Source organism: Cervus canadensis, chromosome 25 (genome assembly GCF_019320065.1).
Source record: "Cervus canadensis isolate Bull #8, Minnesota chromosome 25, ASM1932006v1, whole genome shotgun sequence".
In the NCBI taxonomy this organism is placed as follows: Eukaryota; Metazoa; Chordata; class Mammalia; order Artiodactyla; family Cervidae; genus Cervus; species Cervus canadensis.
In genome coordinates this window covers 12,199,648-12,224,839 of record NC_057410.1, presented here as the reverse complement: position 1 = coordinate 12,224,839, position 25,192 = coordinate 12,199,648, and the positions used below count along the sequence as shown (strand labels likewise).

At 37.7% G+C, this 25,192-nt stretch overlaps 2 protein-coding genes and 1 non-coding gene across 10 annotated transcripts in view; all 3 read right to left on the bottom strand.

Annotated features, from left to right (window-relative positions):
* The window catches only part of LOC122427080 (solute carrier family 35 member E3), a 78,947-nt gene extending 74,027 nt beyond the window's left edge, over window positions 1–4,920 (bottom strand). For 2 of the 7 annotated variants that reach the window (XR_006265351.1, XM_043446271.1), the window contains exons 1-2: window positions 4,283–4,910; window positions 3,340–3,450 (exon numbers count right to left, since the gene is read on the bottom strand). Coding sequence is in view for 6 of the 7 variants with exons in the window: in XM_043446271.1 (XP_043302206.1) it covers window positions 3,340–3,450; window positions 4,283–4,684 (513 nt within the window). In the remaining variant the exon portion in view is untranslated. Of the gene's footprint in view, window positions 1–3,339; window positions 3,451–4,282 lie in introns of all 7 variants that reach the window. The other 5 variants (XM_043446269.1, XM_043446264.1, XM_043446265.1 and 2 more) reach the window with 5 other exon arrangements.
* A 5,514-nt stretch (window positions 4,921–10,434) lies between these two features.
* Window positions 10,435–25,192, bottom strand: part of NUP107 (nucleoporin 107) — a 49,815-nt gene continuing 35,057 nt past the window's right edge. For both annotated transcript variants that reach the window (XM_043446755.1, XM_043446756.1), the window contains 11 exons: window positions 21,929–21,998; window positions 21,499–21,617; window positions 20,768–20,806; window positions 20,306–20,456; window positions 19,872–19,984; window positions 19,152–19,254; window positions 18,401–18,561; window positions 17,670–17,795; window positions 17,177–17,290; window positions 11,364–11,531; window positions 10,435–10,769 (listed from right to left, as the gene is read on the bottom strand). In XM_043446755.1, the coding sequence (XP_043302690.1) occupies window positions 10,662–10,769; window positions 11,364–11,531; window positions 17,177–17,290; window positions 17,670–17,795; window positions 18,401–18,561; window positions 19,152–19,254; window positions 19,872–19,984; window positions 20,306–20,456; window positions 20,768–20,806; window positions 21,499–21,617; window positions 21,929–21,998 (1,272 nt within the window). In that variant the 3' untranslated portion in view covers window positions 10,435–10,661. The remainder of the gene's footprint in view (window positions 10,770–11,363; window positions 11,532–17,176; window positions 17,291–17,669; window positions 17,796–18,400; window positions 18,562–19,151; window positions 19,255–19,871; window positions 19,985–20,305; window positions 20,457–20,767; window positions 20,807–21,498; window positions 21,618–21,928; window positions 21,999–25,192) is intronic.
* On the bottom strand, window positions 22,746–22,877 carry LOC122427872. The gene has a single exon (XR_006265573.1). It is a non-coding gene; the product is annotated as a small nucleolar RNA SNORA38 (small nucleolar RNA).

The following is a 25,192-nucleotide window of genomic DNA, read 5'->3' as shown; positions in this document are numbered from 1 at the left end:
CTTTTCGTTAACTTCAGAAAATTCAATCAGTGGCAGAGTAGAAGGAACTTCCCTCTCTATGGCTGACTTTTCTGTGAATAATCCCCCCCCAATAAACTATAGATAATCACAACCCCTAAAAAGGCTATCCTTAGAACAGACACTCCACAGCCTCAAGCCCTTTCAGTTCTCAAAATGCTTCACAAATATAACTGAAAAAGAGGTTTTAAAGCAAGTTTGATAGGACTGTCTGAATATAAGACCTGGCAAGAACAGCCCGGCTTTTTTGAGTAACTGCTCCTACATAATTCTTTTTCCTGTAGGTCCAGGTATCCTGTTACACAAATGCTAAGTCTATAGAAATTCACCAAGACAAAAATAGAAGAGCGGGAACTGTGAAGCATACTCCTGCCAGCCTTAGTAAGAGTCTGTTGTGAACATGAAGGACAGAGAGTTGATTCTTTTGCTTGGGACACCACAGTGAGCGAAAATGAATGCAGAGGGTGTACGCACAGCCCTGCGTGGCCTTAGCAGCCTCGTTGGGCAGCTGCGCGTCTGACACCAGATAGCAGGCCTGGAAGGGTGGGGACTCTCAGGCCTCCATTGCCCTCACTGCAGTGTAGCCTGGCTTCTGCGGTCACCCTTCTCATGAAACTGCCCCCGGACAGGGCACCTTCACCTCCAGCGGCCACGCTGATGGAGTGCCCTCGGCCCCCTTCCAGCTGGAGCCCTCTGCAGAACCTGCAACTGCCCTTGGAAGAACTTGCCTCTGGTTTGTGCGGCTTTCTCACTCACCTCTTCCTTCTATCTGGAAGGGAGATGTCTGGCTTTCCTTTTACCTCCCCAACTTATCTTTTCCTATCTGCTGACACCTAGAGCTCTGACCTTCTTCCTTGAGCATCCTTTAGGTCACTCCTTTAACAGCTTATTGCCCATTTCACTTAGATCATCTGCAGGAGCTTATTTAAGATTAAGCTGATTACTTTTTTCCCCAAATGAGCTCCTCCTGTGTTGCTCCAATAATTCATGATATAATCTCCTCCAAGGATCAGACTCATTTTCAGTAAGCTCTGCACTCTCACATTCAGTTGGGTCTTACTAATTCTTTCTCCAAAAGGTGTCTGGAGTTTGTTTTTTCCTTTCCATGTCCAGGACCATTGTCCTTGTTCACATCCTTCCAGTCTTCCCCTTAAACCATGGAGCACTTCCTGACTGCTCTGCCTGTCAACCTGTCTTCCCTCCTATTCATCCTTCACTGCCCCCAGAAGTTTCTAGAACACAGGGAATGATCAAGTCACTGCCCTCTCTGAACTCCTGTCCTGGTGCCTGCAAGATAAAGGGCACACTTCCTCCACATGATACTCAAGACTCGGCCATCTGGTCTCACCCACCTCTCAGCCTTGTCTTTCCACCATGCAACTACAGTCCAGTCTCACCAAAAGAACCAACTTCTCCAAAAATTCTCTGTATTTTCATACATCATTGTAAAGAAAGACCTTTGCTATATTTCTCTGCTAAGCAAATTCCTATGCGTTCTTCAATTTGAACTTTCCCATAGAGCCTTACCCCACCACCACCTTCTTGCAGAACAGTCTCTCTTTCCGTGGTGTTCCTCAGAATTTTCCTCATACCCTGAGCTATACTACCTGTGATCAGCTTTCTCCATGTATTTCTTCGATACTGGATTATAGCTGCTTTTCATCTCTGTATCAAGGTTGAGTATAAAGCAGAAGAAATGTCTGCTGAATGGATGAAAGACTCGATCGTCTTTCTACAACTAAATCTAACAGCTCTTAATTCATCTTAACTCATTCAGCTCTTAACTCATCTCTTAATTCCTTTCAACGCCATAGTAGTATGAGAAGAAATAACTTGGAAATTACACAAGGATACAATAGGAAAATACAACTTTCCTTAAAATGAATTTTTTGGGGGATATATCTATTCTGTAACCATACTTTCACCACTTACCAATAATCAAAAACTTTGCCCATAACTTAGTCTGGTCTACAATCATTCCTTGGTCAATCTCATTTCAGATATCTACCTGAGAAATACAGAATTCTTTGATTCCAATCTATAGCAATTTTGAAACTTGTCTGAACAAAAATGGTCATATTGGCATGGCCAGTGAGTACTGTGAATACTCTGAATTGAAGTTATACATAAAGGATACAAGAAATTCTAACGTTCAACAAATAAAATTTCTTGCTCTAACAAATAATTCATACTGAATGAAAAAAGTCCCTTTAACAAAAAAAGATACACAGTATCTAATTAAAAATTTAAACTCATTGAAGTATGCCCAAATGCAGTTTTCTTAAAGCACAAACCTGAGCTTCCTCTGATTTCTCTCTGTAGTAGAAGAATATCTTGGGGCCAAGTGACAAGACTGAGTGGGTACTCCATCCTTTCATGTCACTGCTCTCTTGTATTTAAACTGCTTCTCTGCCATTAAGAAATTTGTTCAACCTCAGAATTTTCACATAACAATGTTTCTGAACTAACCAGTACTAGAATATGCTAAGGCTGCATTATTAAACTCCTAACATTCATAATAAAAATGCCTTAGTTTACAACTAGCGGATGCTTGTGAACAAAGTAAAATTGATCACATATTTGGCTCTGATTCTCCATGCAGGCACACCCAGAATTTTCAGTCCAAGGTCTTCAGTATAGAGAAAATACTGTTTCACTGTACCCTTCGCCATTCATTATTCTTTCCCCACTATATAAGAAACAAAAAATACTTGTTGAGATTTTACAGTAATGAAGTAAATAAATCTATGAACAAGTTTTCAGTAAATGCCTCCCACAGGCAAGGCATCAGGCTAGTGCAAGAAGTGAAATACCCATTGCTATAAAATACTGACAGAGACAAATAATTAGAATATACAAGCTGTAACAGCAGCATATCTTTTGAGGCAAAGATTTATAAATCTGAAATTTTCCTTTCCTGTTCAATTTTTTGGATCTGTACTTACTCCTTCATAGTAACATCATAATTAAAGACTAAATGATAAATACCATAAAACCCATGAACACAATCCTCAAGTAAAAAAGTCTTATTACTCATTTTGTAAGGATTTCCCAAAAAACATTATACCATCACCCGAAACTCAGACTGTAAAGTGTGGGTATTATACACTTACAAACAAGTAGGGAGATACTTGGTGAACACTATACACCCACGTTTCTGTCTCCTTTCTTCTCTTCAACTTGAGTCAGACAATTTATGCAATTATGCTTTCTTCCCAACAGTCTATTGTTTCTATACTGTATTGCCTAAACCTTGAGGCACAGCTTCAAAATTTATGAAATCTGCTAAAAGGCACATAAAGAAAAAAAAAAATTACCAACCACTTGATAAAGGGATGTAACTAAAACACCAAGAGCAGCAAACACCGTTCCAAGGAAATTAAACTTCACATCGTAATAAGAATTTAGGATTACACCTAAAGTTATAGGAATCTGTAAAGAAAAAGAGGTAAACGTTGTTCAGATTAAATTTATGAGACATAAAATTAGTATTCCTTTCACACTGTCTTGCAAGGTTAACCATAAAAATGTCACTAGGAAACAATGAACCTCTACAAATATTCTTCCATGTGAAAAAAAAAAGAACTGTTAGTCCTACTTCTTCAAAGTTGAATAAAATAATTCTATATTTTTGTTCACATTTAATTTTATCTAAAATTCTAAGTAAAACAATGAGTCGATGCATTGCACTTTGCATGAAAATACCACACGCGAGCACATCGGAGTAAATGGACTACAAAACTAGTGTCTAAACAACATATAAACGCAAGGGTATAACAAAAGCATTAAGATTTTAAGTTCTGTAAGTTACGAAGTACTAAAATTATTTTAGCCCATCTTTTTTATGTAAAGACTATGAAACCTCTGCAGTATGTCAACGCAAACATATCCTGAGAGACATTTGACGTTTATCATAAAGTCAGTTTGAGATTTTCCACTTAACCTGATACAGATTTGCATCACTCAATACAGCTTTCTTTCTTACTCAGAAAGAAATCACAGCATAAGGATTTCCATCAAACAGTAGTTACTAAAACTCACACAGGTACATTCTACTGTGCTGAAAGCCCAACAGAGGGCCAAGATGGCTTTTTTCACCTTTCCCAAATAAGCGTGAAGTTCACAAATGACTCAAGTGTGGATTTTAGGATCATGGGAAAGAGGATAGCGCAAGGTTACTTCCCTCATTCAAACTTCCCCGGGGGGAGAAAGATGGTCCAGGTAAGTTGTTAGAGGTGCACGTCACCCGGCTGAAGCTACTCACCAGCGTGAGCCGTATTTTGGTGGAGAAGGTTTTCTTGTAGCAGAGGGTCTGGATGACTATGATTACCGGCGTGGTCATGGCCTTGGCCAGCTGATAGGTGCCTATGGTGTTATTCTGCAAAGATAAGTTGGTGAAGACCACGAAGCCACAGAAGCTGAGGGCCAGGAGGAGGAGCTTGGAAGGCGGCAGACTTTTGGGGGCAAAGATGTCCAGCTTCTGGCAGACGTACAAGCCCAGCCAAGTGACCACGAAGTGCACCAGGGTCAGGCTCATGTTGGGGAAGCCGTAGTGGACATAGATCCATTTGTTAAGGAACACAATGCAGATGGACACCAGTAGGTTGAGTAGGAGCCCGGCGGCGATGCGCCCGTTGCCCCGTACTCGATCCGCCAGCGATGCCATGACTCTCGCGTAGCCGGGGGCCGTCAGCCTCGGAAAGGGGCTCCCGGCCTGTCTCCGGCTGCCCTCTGCCGCCTTCTCCGCCGCCACGTTCTCGCAGCCGCGGGCTTCACGGTCCGGCTGCGGAGAGACATTCAACCTTCGGGTCCCAGCCGAGCAGCAACCTCAGTGAGGCACACATGCTCTGCCACCGCCCATTCAGCCTGCGACTACGCGGCGGCACGTCCCGCGCGCCCCGCCCCTTCCATCCCTGGTCACGTGGCTCAGGGCACCCGCGCTTCCGCCCTCCAGCAGTTAGCGGAGCAGCCTCACCTGCGCAGGCGCGTGGCGCTCCGGATGAGGCGAGCCGAATCCTCCCTGCCCTACCACCCGTTAGCCAAACCCGGCTGTACCAATCTGGGACCCCTTTATTGGACATATCCTGTGTGTTGGTTGGATCGACTTGTTAGCTACTGTTAGTGTTGAGCAAATTTAGTCCTTATCAGACAGGGGAAAGCATTACTTCTTGAAAGCATATTTTTAAACATTTTATTTATAAAATCTAAACATATAGAAGAGTAGACTGTAGGATGAACCTACGTATATACTCATCATAGTTACTATTCAGATATTTTTTTGAAAAAAAGCTTGGCTTTTCATTGTCCTAGAAAAGTGTCCATTTTCGATCTTCTAATGTATTTCGTCAGAACTGTACATAGTGTTTTACCATATTTTCCATTTATTTTCATCTGTTGTTACATCACTTTATTTATTCTAAACATGCATTTTGGTTTTCTTTGTCCTTTGATTAGCCTTGTGGGTAACTATTTTACTGGCCTTTTCGAAAATTCTGATTTTGTTTCATTACTTTTTTCATTCTTTCTCTCCTGATTTATTCAATAGAAAGTTTAATTCATTTATTTTTATTTAAAAATAGAAAGATGTAAAGCTATGAGATTCCTCTTTTAGAATAGCTTTGCACACAGTCTTCAGGACAACATAATATTCTCATTTTCCTTAATTCTTTAGTTTGATTGACAGTTTTCATTTCCTCTTTGAATTCAGAATTATTCAAATATTGAGCACCTGTTTTGTGTGAGGCACTGTATTTGGTACTTGGGAGATACTGGCAAGTAAAGCCAGACAAAAGCCTTTCTCATAGAGGTCAGTGAGAGAAGACATACAATTACAAACCACGACAAATGAAAGTTCTAAAGAAGTAACAAAATATGATTCTATGAATGTGTACTAAGAGAACCTGATCTAACTTGGGGAGGAAGTCAAGAATTCCTTGGGTCAAGGAATTCCCCCAAGGAAATGATTCAAATTAAGATGAGAAGTTAATTAGGTAAAGTCTAAAGTCTGGCTTTCCTAACAGGGTGTTCCCAATAACGCTTTTCTTCCTGTCATGCCACCAAACTCTACCATTTCTTACTAGAATTGTGTGCCTTTTCAATTGTATGTTTATACTGCCATCCTCTCTTCCAGTTTGGATCTGCAGAACCCTACCAGTGATTTACTAGCTGTTTACCCTCATTTGCTCCCCAGTTAAGAGCCTAGCCTTAGATAGCCTGTCTTCTTTTAGTCTACTCAATTCACTGTTTCCTTGTGATAACAGATTTAGACTGATAATCTTAACATGATTGATAAATTTTATTTTTATCACTCCTCTATTTCTCTTAGAATATTTGAAGTTAAAACATGAACTCTGAAATTTGGGTTAAAATATAAAAATATCTAATGGATTCCAACTGCCTTGATTCAAGGCATCCATGAGCCTAACCTCAATTTCTGACATTCACCCAGTTGCCCATTGTTTCAGAACTTTTGTACATCTCCAAGGCTGATGTAGTTGGTTAAGTGGCTTTCTCTACCTTCTTCACCAAAGCACAAGAGCCCTAATCCTTACTAGTCCTGAAACGTGATTATTATCCTTAGTCTCATTGACAGATGTTGGAATAGAGGTCATGAGTGTTATCTTGCAGTTAGAATAGATGAGAGTAAGATTCAAACCCAAATTTCTATGGCTTCCAGCCCATTTCCCCCCCTTTTCATTATGAAAAATTCCAAACATATGCAAAATTAAAATAGTATGGTGAACCTTCCTGTACCCATCTCCTGGCTTCACCAACTGCCATTTTTGTTTCTTGTATACCCACTCCCACATTTAATTTTTAAACAGCCAGTTTACATTCATTCAAATGCACAAATCTTATACAGTTTTTGACACTTGGATTCACTTTGTAATCCACGCCCCTCTCAAGGTATAGAACATTTCCATCACCACACAAATTCCCTAGAAAATCCCCACCCCACACCAAAGAAGAAATCACTGTTTTAATTTTTCTTCACCTTAGATTAGTTTTGACTGTTTTAGAACTTCATGTAAATTATCATATAGTATTTACTATTTGTGGCTAGGTTTTGCTGAATAGATCAGTTCTTTCCTTTTCACGTTGCTGAGTAGTACTCCTTTGTTTAGTCATTCTCCTATTGATAGGCATTTGGATTTCCAATCTGAGGCTATTATGAATAATGCTGCTATGAATATTTTGTACAGGTCTTTTTGTGTAATTTATTTTCATTTCTCTCATGTAAATATGTAGGCATGAAATTTCTAGGTTAAAGAGTACGTGATCATAATAGTTAAAATGTTCCCCCAAAGATTACCCATTTTACTGTGTCCAAGTCAGTTACTCCACATCTTCTCACACATTTGGTTGTTAGTCTTTTTGATTTTAGCCATTCTGATGGATGTGTAGTGACATTTCATGGTTTTAATCTGTGTTCACCATTGATCTGAGCATGGGTACACTGGTTAGGTATTTGTCCTCCTTTAAGAATCATCTGTTCTAGTATTTACTTTTTTTTTTTTTTGTCTTTGTATTAAGTTGTAAGAGTTCCTTTTTATATTTTTTTTTGACCTCGCTGCAAGGTGTGTAAGATCTTAGTTCCCCCACCAGAGATCTAACCCAAGCCCCCTGAAATGGAAGCGCAGAGTCCTAACTACTGAGACCAACAGAAAATTGCCTTAAGTTGCAAGTTCTTTATATATGCTGGAAACAAGGTTTTTGTTGGCCAGTTATTCTTTGGCAAATATTTTCTCCCACTCTGTGCCTTATTGTCTTAATGGTATCTTTAAAGAGCATTGTTGTTTGTTGTTCAGCCACTAAGTCATGTCCAACTCTTTGTGACCCCATGGACTGCAGCATGACAGGCCTCCCTGTCCTTCACTATCTCCCAGAATTTACTCTAACTCATGTCCATTGAGTCAGTGATGCCACCCAAATATCTCACCCTCTGTCGCCCCCTTCTCTTGCCCTCAATCTTTCCCAGCATCAAGACTTTTTTCCAGTGAGTCGGCTCTTTGCCTCAGGTGCCAAAGTATTGGGAGTTTCAGCTTCAGCATCAGTCCTTCCAATGAATATTCAGGGCTGATGCCCTTTAGGACTGACTGGTTGGATCTTCTTGCTGTCCAAGGGACTCTGAAGAGTCTATTCCAACACCACAGTTTAAAGGCATCAATTCTTCAGCAGTTTTCTTTATGGCCCAACTCTCACATCCAAACATAACTACTGGAAAAACCTCAGCTTTGACTATATGGATCTTTGTTGGCAAAGTGATGTCTCTGCTTTTTAATACACTGTCTAGGTTTGTCATAGTTTTTCTTCCAAGGAGCAAGTGTCTTTTAATTTCATGGCTGCAGTCACCATCCACAGTGGTTTTGGAGCCAAAGAAAATGAAATCTGTCAGTTTCCACTTTTTCCTCATCTATTTGCCATGACGGGATCAGATGCCATGATCTTCGTTTTCTGAATGCTGAGTTTTAAGCCAGTTTTTCACTTTCCTCTTTCACATTCATCAAGAGGAGCTTTAGTTCCTCTTCACTTTCTGCCATTAAAGTGGTGTCATCTGCATATCTGAGCATAAATTTTATGTTTTGATGAAGTCTGAGTAATCAATCTTTTTCCTTAATGTAACTGCTTTCTGTCTGTTGTATAGTAAATCTCTACCTACCCTCTAGGTTTCAGAGATAGTCTCTATTTTTTTTAAAGTTTTACAGTTCTAGTGTTTTTATTCAGGTTTATAATCTAACTAATTTTTGTGTACAGTATCAACTAAGGGTCAAGGTTGACTATTTTCCATACAGATATTCAGTTGTTTTCCTCATAATTTACTAAACTCCACCCCAATTTTTTATTTGAAAAAATTTAAATCCTATGCCCTTCCCATAGATTCACTGGTCCATAGATTCACTGGTTAACATTTTTTCATATTTGCTTCATCTGTGTAGACTTTTATTTTAAAGCTAAACCATTTCACAGTAAAGTACAGACTTCATGACCTTTCATTTCTAAATATTTCAGTATGTTTCCTACCCAGAACACTCTCCTACTCAGCCACAATACCAGTATCACGCCTAAGAAAATTAGCATTAATTCCACTGTACCAATTTACAAATTCTGTCTTATGCCAGCATTTCATAGGAATTGTGTTAAACCTGTACACCAACATGGAGAGAATTAAAATTTTTACTATGTTGAATCTCCGATTAATAAACATGGTATCTCTCCCCACTTATTTTGCTCCTTTGGTTTCATTAGCATTTTGTAGTTTTCTGAATAAAATCCTGTACACATTTTGTTAGATTTACACTTTCACGTCGGTTCATACTGCTCTACCTCATTTTCTAAATGGATGCTTATTAGGTATAAGAATTAAAGAGGTTTTGTTAGGTAAACAATTCATCTTTGGAACACTTGAACTAGCAAAAATCAAAACTTGAGGCAGAGTCTGAAACCTCTACACCTCTTCCTAAGTGATGCCAGGCCAGTTTCATAGTCAACTACTGCCGGTTTGCCTTGGATACAGAAGGATCAATACCCATTTCTGATTTAAGCCAGAATGTCCTGAACTTAGATCACTTATGGTATATTATATTTACGCCAAATACAAATTCTATGACTCCCATCCTAGGCTCTTGGGGCAGCATCTGTAAATACATATAAGAAACTCACCAGACGAGTCAGATGAACAACCAGCCTTGGGAGCTGCTAATCTACATGTCGTTTCCTCTTAGAGCCACATTCTCCCTTTTGGTTATCTCCTATTTATAAGTCCTACACGCTAGTCAATTTGGCACAAATGCTGATTCACAAACACGCACTCATCATTGCAGGCCTTGCTCATACTGATTTCTTAAACTTGTAGTGCCTTTCCTTTCTTGATCTGTCTTTGCAAATTCAATGCATTACCCAGACTCCAGCTCAAATACTACTTCCCCAGAAATCTCTTAGCTGGAAATAGTTCCTTCCTACTCAGATTACTTGCATTTTTTAATGGCATTTAAAAGACATATTTATTGTATTTCCCCTACTAGAAGGGCTAGATAAGATCTTACTCACTTTATAGTCCCCAATGTATTCAGTGTTTGCCGTGTGCCAGATATGATGCTAAGTCTTTACATGCTGCAACTTATGAGATAAGGTTTACTGAATGAGAATTAATCAACTAGAAGTGGCTTCAAAGTAAGATAACAACATAATATCATTTTAGAAAACATTCTTGCTTTGTTCATCTAATTAATTCTAATATTTAAAAACCACTAAATTTTATGATGAGGAATTACATATCTGGCTTAAAAATGTATCAGGACTTTCTATTTTTATAATTTTAAGATTTCAGAGTACTTATGATCAGAGGGAAAAAGGAGAATAGAAAATTTAACTTATTACATCATAGAGGGGCATTCCTGGAATTCATGTGAACAAAAATTTTAGTTTTTATATAGTTTTATTAATAAACACAGGGAAATGATATAATACATTAAATTTTCAAAGTCTCACCATAATATTCTTAAAAGTACAAAATTCAAAGCCTAAATTTTACATTTTCCCCATGGTAATGGAAAAGAAAAAAAACCAGTAATTATAAATACATATATTTTACAAAAAAACTCCATTTATCATGGAAATTATCTAGATTACAAAGACTGAATGAATTATGACTGAATTTCATATCCTAATGGATCAAGGCCCTGGTCGAGGAGCATTAGAGAGGATTCCCTTAACTTCTGTAGCAATTTCCTTAATTCTTCCTTAGAAAACACCTGTTTTTAAAAAAGAGAAAATGTTAAGAATGAGAACAAAGAAGAGTGTAAATTTATAGTTACCTAATCAACCTGATTAGCTTAATGCAAGAAGAAATTCCTCTTTAAGATTTATGTAGCCAGAGGTCAGTATATTAGCATAGCTCAAAGCTACTTCTCTGGGCCAGTCTATAAACTTCCAACTGCTTAGATATGTAAACATATTCTGTATAAAAAAGCACAAACATTAAAACTGGATCATTACTTGAAGAAAATCTAAGAACATTTAAAGAATATATGCATCTCACAAAACTAAATATTACTACGTGCGTGCATGCTGAGTCACTTCAGTCTTCTCCAACTCTTTGCAACCCTATACACTGCAGCCCGCCAGGCCCCTCTGTCCACGGGGATTCTCAGGCAAGAATACTGGAGTGGGCTGCCAGGCCCTCGTCCAGGGGATCTTCCTGACTCAGGGATCAAACCCGAGTCCCTTATGTCACCTGCACTGGCAGGCGGGATCTTTACCACTAATGCTACCTGGGACGCCCCAAATGTTACTACAAAGGACATCAAATCATTAAAATTGAAAAGTGCAAATGCTCTAGCACTTACCAGATACAGTTTGTGGCGCTCAGAGGACACCATATCTGCTAACTGCAGGCATTCCTGATACTGACCAGTACTGTGCAATATGGTGTGAAGCAGAAAACACAACATCGGCAGACAAAGCTTTCTCAGTAGAACCATCTGATGTGTTCTTTCATGGTCTTCCTCAGCATCCTACACACAAACCAAAATGCAACAGGTAGAAGCTAAAGAGTTTCTGTAAAGCTTATTAGGCCCATTAAAAATAAAACAAGGCGAGGTTTCTATTTTTTTTCTCAGTCGTGCCACTCGACTTGCGGGATATTAGTTTCCTGACCAGGGATCAAACCTGTGCTCCCTGCAGTGGAAGCTTGGGGTCCTAAACACCGGACCACGGAGATATTCCCAAGGTAAGGTTTCAATCACAGTATCAAGTAGACACGATTTTTTGGCAAAAAAACATGAAGATGAACAAAATACACTTCAGAGGAGTCACAAGTCTGATAAGGAAAACAAAATGCTTCTGAAACTGTATTTACTATGTCTTAAATAGACATCTGCATTAAAGGAAAAATGTTAAGACTAGAGCAAAAATCAGAATATAAAATAATAACTATTCCCCTGGACATACATGGAAGGAAACAGGCAGATACCGGGCATCCTGCAAGGGCATTTCACACCCCGTGGTCCCTGCTGGGAAGAAGGGTCAGGATGAGGGGAGAGGTGCGCAGGGAGGACAGCTTCACTGCAAATACTTTTTTTAATACTTAGAATGAATTTATGATGCTTTTGTATAATTTTTTAAAAATAGAAAAATTAAAAGAATGCGAAGATCTGAATAACACAGTGAATAGGACAGAACTAACATATATGAGAAAACTTACTGTAGAGAAACAATGAGCATTTCTTTATAAGTATACAGGGATCTTTCTAAAAAGTTCTGTAGACACTCGAGTACAGAAAAAAGAATAGACCTCTTAGGTTCACTATATTTTCTTATAACAAAGTTGGAAAGTAAAATAATTCAAATAATAAAAAGGTACCCAAAATTTCTGAAATAATCTTAAAACTTGAAAGGAAATCCATAGGGCTAAGCGTAAAACAAAACATAAGGAGTTTCCTGGTGGCCTCGTCAGGGATTAGGATTCTGGGCTTTCACTGCCATGGTCTGGGTTCAGTCCCTGCTTGAGGAACTGAGATCCTGCATGCTAAGCAAGACACAAAAAATAACATGTATCATATGTTGTGTGCTATGCTTAGTCGCTCAGTCATGTCCGACTCTTTGTGACCCCATGGACTGTAGCCCACCAAGCTCCTCTGTCCATGGGGATTCTCCAGGCAAGAATACTGGAGTGGGTTGCCATGCCCTCCTCCAGGGGATCTTTCCAACCCACAGATTGAACCAGGTCTCTCACACTGCAGGCGGATTCCACCGTCTGAGCCACGAGGAAAGTCCAAGAATACTGGAGTGGGTAGCCTATCGCTTCTCCAGGGGGGTCTTCCCGACCCAGGAATCGAACTGGGGTCAGCCTGCATTGCAGGCGGATTCTTTACCAGCTGAGCTACCAGGGAAGTCCTGCATAATAGTGTAAAAGAAAATGGGACAAACAAAAATAACAACTGTTCCTTTGAAAAGCCTAATAAGATATCTAATTAAATTTTTTTCCTTATGACAATTATATTCGTCATTAAAAATATGTTCACATGAGAGATTAAATTGTTAAAACATTTTTCAAAGGTAGATATAAGTAGAAGTGTGAAGCAACAGAATGTAATCTGGAAATTATACCAAAGAATAATTGTACTAACTTTGACATACATCAGGTTTCTATACATAGGAAAAATTACTATCAATCTTTTGTTCTGTTTTGAGATACAGATACATGGAAGCAAATATTAAGAAATGCAAGCTTTGTATTTTCTTAGCTTTAAAAGGGAAAGCATCTTCATTTATTTTCTCAAATAAGCACTCATTCCCTTCAGAGGTAGATTTAAAACACCTCAAGGCCTCACTCATAATTCATATTGGTGATTCCTACTTGGAGCCTAGTAAGAATGAGAGGACCGCTTCTTTCCGGGTCATTCCGTTTGTGCTCCAATATACTCTTTTCCCCCATGCTGAAGAGGCAGAGTACCTGCCGGTCCTAGATCTCCTACCAACTCAAAGTAGCAGCTGGCTTTTGTTAACCTGGTCTCACAGGATGGATTCTGGCACCTGCCTCTCCTAAATCCTGTTGCTGCCGAGTATTAGGCAGCTCCTCTGCTGACCGCAGGGGCCTGCCGCACCAGCAGACTGGTTGCCATCAAGCATCCAGAATCACGCCTGACGGGCCCAGCCGTCTGCCACGAGGAAAACAGAACAAACTGCTCTGCTACCACCTATGATACTTTTCTCATCTGAATAAATAAAAGCTTTGAAAAATCCTGTAAATATATAAAACAAAAAGATTCTATCAGGGATGTACAGTGCCTTATATATGAGAAAAAATCATTAACTGGGATGTGTTGATATGTGTATATATATGTATGTACCCTATTGAGGATGGGGGGTGGGGCTGCAGCAGGGTCCCTAGAGAGAGAGAACACTGGAGTCATCCACGCAGATACCTCAGGGAAAGAGCACTGCAGGCAGAACATCAAGGACGCCAGAAAGTTAGAACAAATGAGGGGAGAAGAGTAGGATACAAAGACTGGGGAGGCAGTCAGGACCAGTGTATGTGACTCTGTTGGTCAAGAAAAGAACTATGGTTTTTATTCAAAGTGTAATGAGAAGCCATCACAAGGATCAGAGGAGGAGAGTGCTCTCTCTTTGATTTTAAAAGGATTACTAGCTGATCTATATGAAGGGACTGCATGCGGAAGAGTGGAAGCAAGGCAAAGACAGCTGGCGCTTCCAGCAGAATGTGGCCGCGGCAGAGGTGGTGAAGAGTAGACAGAGGTGGCCTGCCTGCTCCACGCGCTCTGCCATCCCTGCCTGTGTGCCACCGGCCTCCAACGTGGATGGGACCATCCTGCAGTTACGTCAAAAGTGAGGTGCAGATATAAGAGCCAGATATCAGGTCAGGGCTGTGTTGAACAGCTGTGCCTTGCACAATGGTGCTGGACAGTAAATGAGTGGCTGCTGAAATCTAATCCATGCTCCATTCTACAGGTCATGTGCACTTGACATGGAATCTATCTGTGTAAGAGAATGGGTACCATTTCCTAATTCTTATACAAGTTATTAAGTGCTAACAGGAGCCCTGAATAATTTTCTGCTTCGCTGAATATGTAAGAGTATTAAGCTAAACTCAACTCAAAATATCATCCTTTATAATTAGTTCAAGAAATCACTTCTTGTTTGGATTAGATCTGAAGAAGTGATTGACACAGAATGTTGATTTTAAAATGTTTGTAAGCAAAATGGTATCATTCATAATTTTCCATTCCAACTCCATTTTAAAAATATTCCAAAGTGTCTGTGACTTTCACTAAGATTAACTAATACTTAGAATAACAAATACATAAGTATAAATAAGGCATTGAGTCTTCTCAAACCTTAAATACACAACAGCATTTTGCAACACTGACAGTTTATCTTCATGAGCACCAACATAAATCAGGAGAGAAAAGTTTACCATTAAGGAACCTGCTAAAGATTCACAACTACTGTACTTCCCTGGCAGCTCAATGGTGAGGAGTCTGCCTGCCAGGGCCGGAGACAAGGGTTTCGGTCCCTGGTCCAGGAAGGTCCCACATGCCACGGAGCAGCTGGGTCTGTGCTCCGCAACCACAGAGCCCATACACCCAGAACCTGTGCTCCCCAGTGGAGAAGCCACTGCAATGAGAAGCTGACGCACAACCAGGGAGTGGGCCCTGCTCGCCGAAACTAGAGAAAAGCCCGTGCAACTATGAAGACCCAGCAAAGTAAAGAATCAATTAATGAATTAATTCAATAATAATAATAAAAGGAACCCACACATACACAAAAAGGTTCAAAGCTATGAAGTTAGCAGGGTTCTATTATGAATTTATATGTAAGATGCGGAGACTTAAGATTATCACTATATCAGGAGTAGTAGCAACCAGTAGTGGTAAACTAAGAAAGCAGTGCTGGGCTTCACCTCCACAGGTTCTGGTTTAACTGGTCTGAAGTAGGGCTGGGCTTTTTTTTTTTTAATTAAATTACCTAAGAAGCTTTAGTATTTAAATTACCTGGGAAGCTTTAGTATTTTTTAGTATTTAAATAGCAAATTGTCCTTAATGTTTTGCTTCTGGTCAGAAAATGGAAGCCAATAAAGTGACAAAAATGTAGTAGCAAAAAACAAAACAAACAATAAGACAGAACTGACTATATTAGGATTCAGGGGATGCAGAAGGAAAGATACCAAAAACACTCAGGATTTTTCTATTCAAAATAACGTTATCCAAGAATCCAGCATTTCTAATTCTTGGAACTGAGCTAAATGCACTGTTTCTGTCACTCCCCAGGAGCAAGCCTCAATACCTCTCCCTCACAACATTATTACTTGCAGCATTCTTCCTTCCCCCCACTTCTACTCATCCAATTTACCCCTCGTTCGAGGTTCAGTCAAATGCTGTACCTTTTAAGCATTCCGTCCAGATCTCTTCTGGGTAGAAGCAGGTTTTTTCTTTTCCTGAAGTCACAAAATACTTCATATGTGCTTTTTTGGGGGCATTTAGTACTTCTGTAACTGATTCTCAACCCAGGCTACACATTCACGCTTCCCAGGTAATTTAAATTTTTTTTTTTTTAAAAGCCCAGCCCTACTTCAGACCAATTAAACCAGAATCTGTGGAGGTGAAACCCAGTATTTCTTTTTGGTATCTAAAAATATTTTTAAATTGAAAATCATTTCAAACAAACTAAATTACAACAATAGTACAAAGAATATCTCAATACCCTTTACCCTTCTTTGCTCAATCTTTACCCTGTCTACTTTATGATTTGCTTCTGTGTGTGCATCTATAAACACATTTTTTTTTTAAAACCCTTTGAGGGCAAGTTGCATAATCATGTTCTATTACCTCTAAATGCTTCAGAGTTTATTTCCTAATAAGGAGAATTTTTTTCTAATATAGTCACAGTGCAGTTAATGACTTCAGAAAATTTAACAATGATACAATACCTTAATATCACTGACTCAACACTGTCCTTCAATAGCATCTTTTTTTCTCCAACACAGGATACAGTTTAGAATCACATGTTGTATTTAACTGTCATGTCTTTTTGGGACTCTAAAAGGTTTTTATGTTTTAATACAATGTTTAAAGGTTACAATCCATTTAGCTATTACAAAATACTGACTTTACTCCCCATGTTGAACAATATGTCCTCCTAGCCTACTTTACACCCGGTGGTTTGCACCCCCACCTCCCCACAACCCCTATGTTGTCCTCCTTCTCTCTCCCCACTGGTAGCCACTAGTGCAATCAACCCAGGATTTTTTAAAAGTTCTCCAGGTCATTAAAATACAGTTGAGAGGTGAGAGCCACCGCTTTATGTATGTCTTATTCACTCTACTAGACTTATCTTCATCTCGATAGACTGAGTTGAATACATGAATAATTGATTTTTGGTCCAAAATTTTAAAAAATTAGATTTTACTACACTGAGTGAACATATTAAATATGGAGAAACAGTTTACCCAGGAATCAGACATTCATATATTCCCTAACTAGTATTTCAGGTTAGACTTAAATTATGGGATGTTCAGTTATAATATAGTACAAAGGTTATACAAGAGCTGTAACTGCTCCTATTCAGAGAAAGAACTTTAAAAAAAAACATGTAGCTTGTTTGATTTTGCTTTTAGCTATAAACAATGCTCAGAGCTTACCTCTCTAACATCCACCATCCACCCTCCATCAACAAACAACAAGACATTGTACATTTTTTCCTTCACATCAGCAGTTAGGGCATCCAAATGCCCTTTCCAAATACCATAATCCATCTGGAAAACAGATATAAGGCAGATATATAATAGACTGTAATATATTTGCAAAGTACAGAGATGTACATATATGGAATATCATTCTAAAGAACTGACATTCAGTAAGCCAAATATAAACTAAACATCAACAGACTGCAGTTCAATACACTAAAATGTTTACCATGTAAATGAACACTATTGTCACCTAAAGGTACATTTCATGTTTGGTTAATTATCTACAAAAAGGTAACTAAACAGATTTCTTTCTTCAAAGCAGAACAGTAATAAGGAAGATCAACACTTATAATAGGAATATAATGGTTGAAGAAATGATCTCCTTAAATATATGACTTGTATTTTTGATACGCAATGAGACATGTCTCATCTACATTTAACTTACTTCATATTTCTTTTCTTTGTGTTCATGGGCCACTTTCTCAGTAAAAGTTGCTTGAGTTGTCAAGGTAGGTTTTTGTGGAGCTGAGTTCATATGCTTAAACCACTCATTAAAGGTTTCATGGGCTTCCTAAAATATAAATTAAAATAGGAAAATAGAAAAAATGAAAACTTTTCACATATGTTCAACAAAATTTTTAAAAATCTGGTTCTTAGAAGTAATTTTGCAGTAGTGAGAAATAAAATTGTTCAATATTTCTTTTTTATACAAAAAAATTACGAATATGTGATATTCACATGCTTATCTGTGTCCTTGATGAGCCTATTAGCTTCCAGAGGGAAGGAAAGAAATTCAGACTTAGTCCTAAAACCTAGCTAATCACTTCATTATTTGTTGAATGAATTTTGCATGAGTATGCTGTTATTTTAGTCATAATACAGATTATCTTGCTTTTTTTTCAGTTGTTGCCAAAAGCAGAAGTGCTAAAGTTGAGTTAAGAATTCAAAGAATCTTAAGAAAACACACTGTGTGTTGGTTAACAATGATTAGAGGCTCATGCACATGAAAACAAGGTCAGGACTTCCAAGTTCTTAGGGATAGTGAATCCCACAGTCACAAGGGAGGTAAGATAGTAAGTCAGTCACCACTTTTCAAAGAAGTAGTTTAAGGTCTGACAGTGAATCAGGAAAGTCATCATAAAGAAGGGCACTTCATGGTTTTCTCTACAATCTCACCAAGTAAGCTCTGATGCACAAATGTTCTCGGATAGCATTATCATCTTCAGCAGGAAGTGGGCTGTCCATTCCTTGCTCCTCCCACTGGTTATAGATTTCTGCTATTGAATCCTGAGGAATTTTCACAAATACTTCTTTTGCAGCTTCGTGCTTTTTTGAGGCTGTGGAAAAGATATACAGTTTTTCAATATATATGGATTTTTGTGTAGTGGTTTCTAAAGGAGTCAAATTATTAGTTTGCAACTTTCATAGCGATCTGTAACCATTTCCGGTCCCAAGGTACTTCTGTTAAAGGTTTGGGTGATCTTTCTACCTAATGGCTGGGCGTTTCCTTATTTCAGTGTGACAGTCACATAAAGGATTAATTAAATGTAGCTACTTTTGTTTTCATTATTTATTTATTTCAATTTTTGGCTGCACTGCATAGCATGACAGATCTTACTTCCCCAAGCAGGGACTGAACCCAAATCCATTGCAATGGAACATGGAGTCTTAAACACTGGACCACCAGGAAATCCCGCAGCTACTTTTACATACTATGTCTTAAAAAAAAATTCCATTTTTCAAAACCTTGAGATTATATATAAAATTGAGTGGGACATAAAAGGTCACTATTAAATATGTTTTGTTTCACAATATCAGCCATAAGAGTGGGTATTTTGTACTTTACCCTACTGGAAGGGTTAGAAGAACAACAAAGCTTAAGAACAGAAAAAAAAACTTGGAAAAAAGAATATAAAATAGAGCATACCCAAGAATTTCCTCATTATCGCATTGCCTTGCTTTAGTGCTTCTGCTCTCTGTGCTGGGTCGAACACCAACCAGTCAATTACATCAATTTTTAATCGGTCTTCCTATTCATTTCATTGGAAAAAAAGAAATGTCAATTGTGCTTTTTTCCTAAGATATTCTGCACATTAATAGAATTGGCTTACATCTGTACTACTAATGAATATTTTCCTTCAGGTTATACAAATTATGAGAAAAAATAGCTTTCCTTGGTTTATTTTCACATTTAATAGCTCTCTATTAAATTACAGAAAAAACTTACTGGACTGTCAGTCTGGAATTATATATCTGATGTGCCACCAATTTAATTATCTGATTCCTTTAAGTGCTATTCTACAACTTTTTCTTTCCTTGATAAAACTTTCTATTCTTTTCTGAAAATAAGGAATAAGTAAACTACATAAAAATTAGTTAACTGATCAAGTATCTAGAATAATCCGATGAGTAAAAATTCAATGCTCAGGTTTTTACTATTAAAGAAGCTTCCTTTAACATAACACTACTACTAAGCAATTCCTTACACAAGACCTTAAGTTTGCTGCCAATTTTCATAACTTGGCTGACAAAGAAAAATTCTTAAAAAAAGAAAGAAGCCAGAGTATTTTAAAGTAGACATTTAGAAGAGCATAACATGAGGGATTATTCAGAGTTACATAGCACACCTCTTTTACCCTCATATTACCTCAGTAGTACCCGTATCCAGCGCTGGGGACAGGTCATGATGACTGAATTCACCATCATCTTTCTTTCGAATATTCTCAACTACAGTTTTTGTTATAGCTGCAATATCCAAATCTAAAGAATTTTTTGAAGGGACAAAAACAAGAATTAATCATTCACACTAATATTCTTTAAATAATCACAATGATTTAGTAAATCTGGGATAACAATTTTTTAAAATATGAAAGAAATTATAAAAGAAAATGCCACAATTAAAAGATATTTTACACAAGTTACAGTATGAGTTATTTCATTCCAAAAGAGAATTTCATTGAAAACTTCATTCCTTCTTTTCCTCTCAAGAGAAACAGGATTTAAAACTAGAAGGATATATGTTACTAAGACAAAATGATAATCTGCCTACAGAGCCCAACAGATGAAGCCTTTCATTTTTACCTGCCTCTTTGGCCAGCTCGAGGCAATGGTGGCGCTGTTCAAACTCTGTAACACCTTCCAAAAATAATGCATACTGGGCAACAGCAAGGTCTTGAGGCAAATGACAGGTATAAAATGCTATGAGATTTGTATGTTTCTCATTTATTAAAAGCTGAAAAATAGAAAAGGATCAAAATGTTAATATGTCAATAATAAAGCAAGTTCTAGGAACAGCAGCGCTGTTCAATTCAAAATTTTAAACATATTTAGGAGAGATGCATACAGAGCTGTACAGCTAAACAGGATTAATTTTAAATTCCAGAAGAAAGTATTTATGATAATTAAAAGGTATGCATTTTGATGACCTTCCTGCCACTAGATATTAAAATACTATCATTCTGACTTATGTTTTCATTAAAATGGTCAAAGGAAAAAAAAGAATCAAATTGTGGATTTGATTTTACCTGTTTTACCAGAGTTTACCTGTATATATGTCTTTAAAACGTCAATGGAAATTTCTTCCTTCATAGGAAAAAAATATAATTAAATTATAAATACAGCTGTTTATATGTACCACCAAATATATCTAATAAAATCCTGCCATAATGACTTTAGTATTTACCACTGAGCAATAACTACATGCCGGGGTAACTGCTTAACAAATTTCTTGTATTAACTTACCCTAACTCTTTGTGGGTAATTACTATTATTGTTCACATTTCAGAAGAAGAAAGTAAGACTTAAAGAGGTCTTATTTACCCAGATTTACACCACTAGAAGCTTCTGAGTAAGAATGTGAATCCAAGATTCTTAATCCAAAACCCCAGCTTTCAACTACTATGTCATTCTGCCTTCCATGCATACTCTGCCCAAAATGTTACCAATCATTTAGGACAGAAGAAAAAGAAAACAAAGGTTTAAAATCCCACAGAAAACTTCAGTCTGGTTCAGCTGGCTTAGCTGGTTGATTCAGAGTTGGGTACTGATGAGGACTGAAGTTATAAACTGTCTCCAAACCAGGTAGCCATCAGCATTCTGCAGTCACAGATTAGAATACTAATGAGTCATCTGCAGTGAGTTATCACTGAGTGACAATGTGAGACTATGGTCACCATTTCTAGAAAACAAAAACCAGAAAGTAGCATGTTTTCCTGACAACAGGTGTATAAAGCGTCAGCCTTGCAGAGAAGAGTATACAGCTCATTTTTATTTACTTTGGTCTGTAGTCCCAGAGTGCGGAAAAACAAAATGAGGTGAGTCATGAAGCGGAGGAGGTGTCCAGGTAGACTGTTCCTGCTTTTAGAAAGCCATTTGCTAAATTCATCCATCAAACCTACAAGTCATTAAAGCAAAGATTTAGATGGATACAAATCAAAAAAGAGATACAAACACTATCCAAGGACATTTATTATATTCATATAGCACTCTATCAATTCACTGTCTTATTGTTATGAACTACCACATAAAACAGCCTCTGGATTAAATTCAAACTTTATTTTCTAAAAATTATATAGTTGCAGTCAGGTTGATATTTATAGAGATGATAAGATGTGGTTAAGTTATATGCACTGTTTTGATAACTTTTTACAAAATTACTTAAAAAAACCAAAGAACTCAAGCAAAGTAAAATAAAATATATCTTACCATCAATGTCTCCCAGGATAAGGAATTTTTGAACTACATGATAATGTTCTTGATTCTCTTCTAGAACTCTCTGAAAAATGTTTTATATTTTCTGTAAATTTATTATGGTCATTCTATAGTATATACTCATTGGTAAGCTAAAAACATGAAGTGTTGAAGGAACATATACAAACAAAGGGCTTCCCCAGTGGCTCAGCAGTAAAACAATCACCCTGCAATGCAGGAGCCGCAGGAGACAGGGGTTCGATCCCTGGGTCGGGAGGATCCCCTGGAGCAGGGCATGACAACCCACTCCAGTATTCTTGCCTGGAGAATCCCAGGGACAGAGGAGCCTGGCAGGCTACAGTCCACGGGGACACAGAGTCAGACACGACACGCATGCATACAAAGAAAAGGCTGGAAATGAAGGGTATTAGGAAACCTAAATCAAGTATGAGAAAGATACTGTCATTGGGACTCAAGGCTGAACATTATTTTTGAAACAGAGAACTGTGATAAAACATTTAATCTCTGTGAATGTTATGAAACTTTTATCTTTAATATATTTTACTGTTTTCCTTGACAGTCCAAGGTAAACCAGAAAAGAAGGGCACAGGTGACCAAAGCAAAATAAGCTGTAAGATTTCCTTCAACATAAACAGTGGTTTTTGAAAGCATTCTTTGGGTTTTTGAAAGCATTCATCTGCAAATGGCACTAAGAGTAATAAAATCCATCAAAATAGTGATTAGGCACAGAGTAGAACAAATTTACAAGTAACCTGCTGTTAGATTTTTTTCTAAAGAAAATAATTCCTATATTTTTGGTCAATTTTTTTTTCTATGTGGGATAGTTGATGTTGAGCCTGCCCCAAGGAAGCTGGTACCAGATTTCTCCAAATCCACATTTCCTTGCCTCCAATTCTTATGTGTCCAAAAGATAGGAAACCATAGACTCGCCTTTGTAGGAGGGCTTTAATTTTCATTTGTTTAAATTTTCTTCCAGCAGTCTTTCATTTTTAAATATGTACTCCACCTGGAGCTGACTGTAATGCATGTCATGAGGCAGAGATCTAGCTTTGTTTTATTTCAGATGGAAAATCAATTATGTCCACAACATGTATGTAAATAAACCACCCCTCTTTCTTTGAAAGAAAGGTCATCTGTCCTTTATTAAGTTCTCATGTATACCTGAATCTAATACGGACTTTTGTGTTCTGATGATCTATTTATTCCTGTGCCAATTCCATTCTGTTTTATTAAATCTTTATATGATTTCATTATTGAGGAACAACATAACTACTGTTCTTTTCTTAATCTTATTTCTATTCTCACTTCTCTTTTACTTGGAAATTTCCTGTTCAGAAATAGTATCCCAGAGCAATAGCTTTCAACATTAACTTTGGAATGACTGATATTAACAACAAATCATCTCATCCAGGAATGTGCTAAATCTATTTATTTGTGCCTTTCAATAAGATTCTATAGATTTTTTTATGGAAGTACTCAAACCCTTGGTTATTTATTCCTAGGCATCTTACAGTTTTGGTCAGTAATTTAAATGAGACTTTTGGGGGATATTTAACTATATGCAGAGTACATCATGAGAAACGCTGGGCTGGAGGAAGCACAAGCTGGAATCAAGATTGCAGGGAGAAATATCAATAACCTCAGATATGCAGATGACACCACCCTCTACTTTTTAATATGCTGTCTAGGTTGGTCATAACTTTCCTTCCAAGCAGTAAGGAAAAGGAGTATATCAAGGCTGTATATTGTCACCTTACTTATTTAATTTATATGCAGAAGTACATCATGAGAAACGCTGGACTGGGTGAAGCACGTGGTTTTTCTAGTAGTCATGTATGGATGTGAGAGTTGGACTATAAAGAAAGCTGAGCGCCGAAGAATTGATGCTTTTGAACTGTGGTGTTGAAGACTCTTGAGAGTGTCCCTTGGACTGCAAGGAGATCCAACCAGTCCATCCTAAAGGAGATCAGTCCCAGGTGTTCATTGAAGGACTGATGTTGAACTTGAAACTCCAATACTCTGGCCACATGATGGCAAAGAGCTGCCTCATTTGAAAAGACCCTGATGCTGGGAAAGATTGAGGGCAGGAAGAGAAGGGGATGACAGAGGATGAGATGGTTGGATGGCATCACCGACTCAATGGACATGGGTTTGGGTGGACTCCGGCAGTTGGTGATGGACAGGGACGCCTGGCATGCTGCAGTTCATGGGGTCGCAAAGAGTCGGACACGACTGAGCGACTGAACTGAACTGAAATCCTTTTCTTACTAGCTGTAACAAGTACAAAAAGGCTATAATTTTTTCATAACTTTATCTTGAATTTAGATACTTTAAAAATTCTCTTAATTATAGTAACTTATTGAGTCACAATTTTCTAGATTTATACTTTTATCATATGTAAATGTTCCCCTCTTTCTAGATTTGTATCTATTCTGTGACTTTCATGTGCTGGAAAATAAAATGACTTTCATTTGTTTTATTTTCATTTGCTAGAATCTCCAAAATAGACTGATTTAAAAAAAAGAAAAATTTGATAGAGAAAGTATTAACTTTTTTTCCCACTATATAAAGAGATCTTATACAATAAAAAGGAAAAGATAAAATTCAACAGAAAAATAAGTGAAAGTTCTAAATAGGAAATTCAAAAATGGTCAATAAACACAGGAAAACTTGCTCAGCCTTATGAATAGATGGGGAAATATGAGAAGAACAGTGAGTTTCTACTTCCTACCTCATCTGATGGGTTGGCAAAAACAAAGTATGACATGTGGGACTAGTGAGAAGGCAGGGAAATGGTCATATTAATAAATTATTTGTAGGAATATGAATTAATTGCTACAACCAGGGAATTAAAATAACACTAACAAGAACATTCACTGCAATGCTACAAGTAACCCAAATGATTACCAAAAGGGGAATGATTAAAAAAGGACATATCATTCTATAGAATATTATATACCTATTAAAAATAATAAGCTAGGTTATTAAATTTATATCCATTAACTCAAAGACAGTCTCATTAAACAGGGCAGGGGGGCGTGCCAAGGAGGGAGCCATAAACTAATATAGGTAGAATGACACGAAAAACAAACTCAAAAAAACAAAATCCTATATTGGAATATCTACATATATTTGTAAGAGTATGGAGAAGGATATGAAGGATACATATCCATATTTTATCATCCCAGTGAATGAGAATAATCATAAAGAGGCTGGGAGGAAATTTTATAAAGGTCTTTCTTATATAATACATTTTTA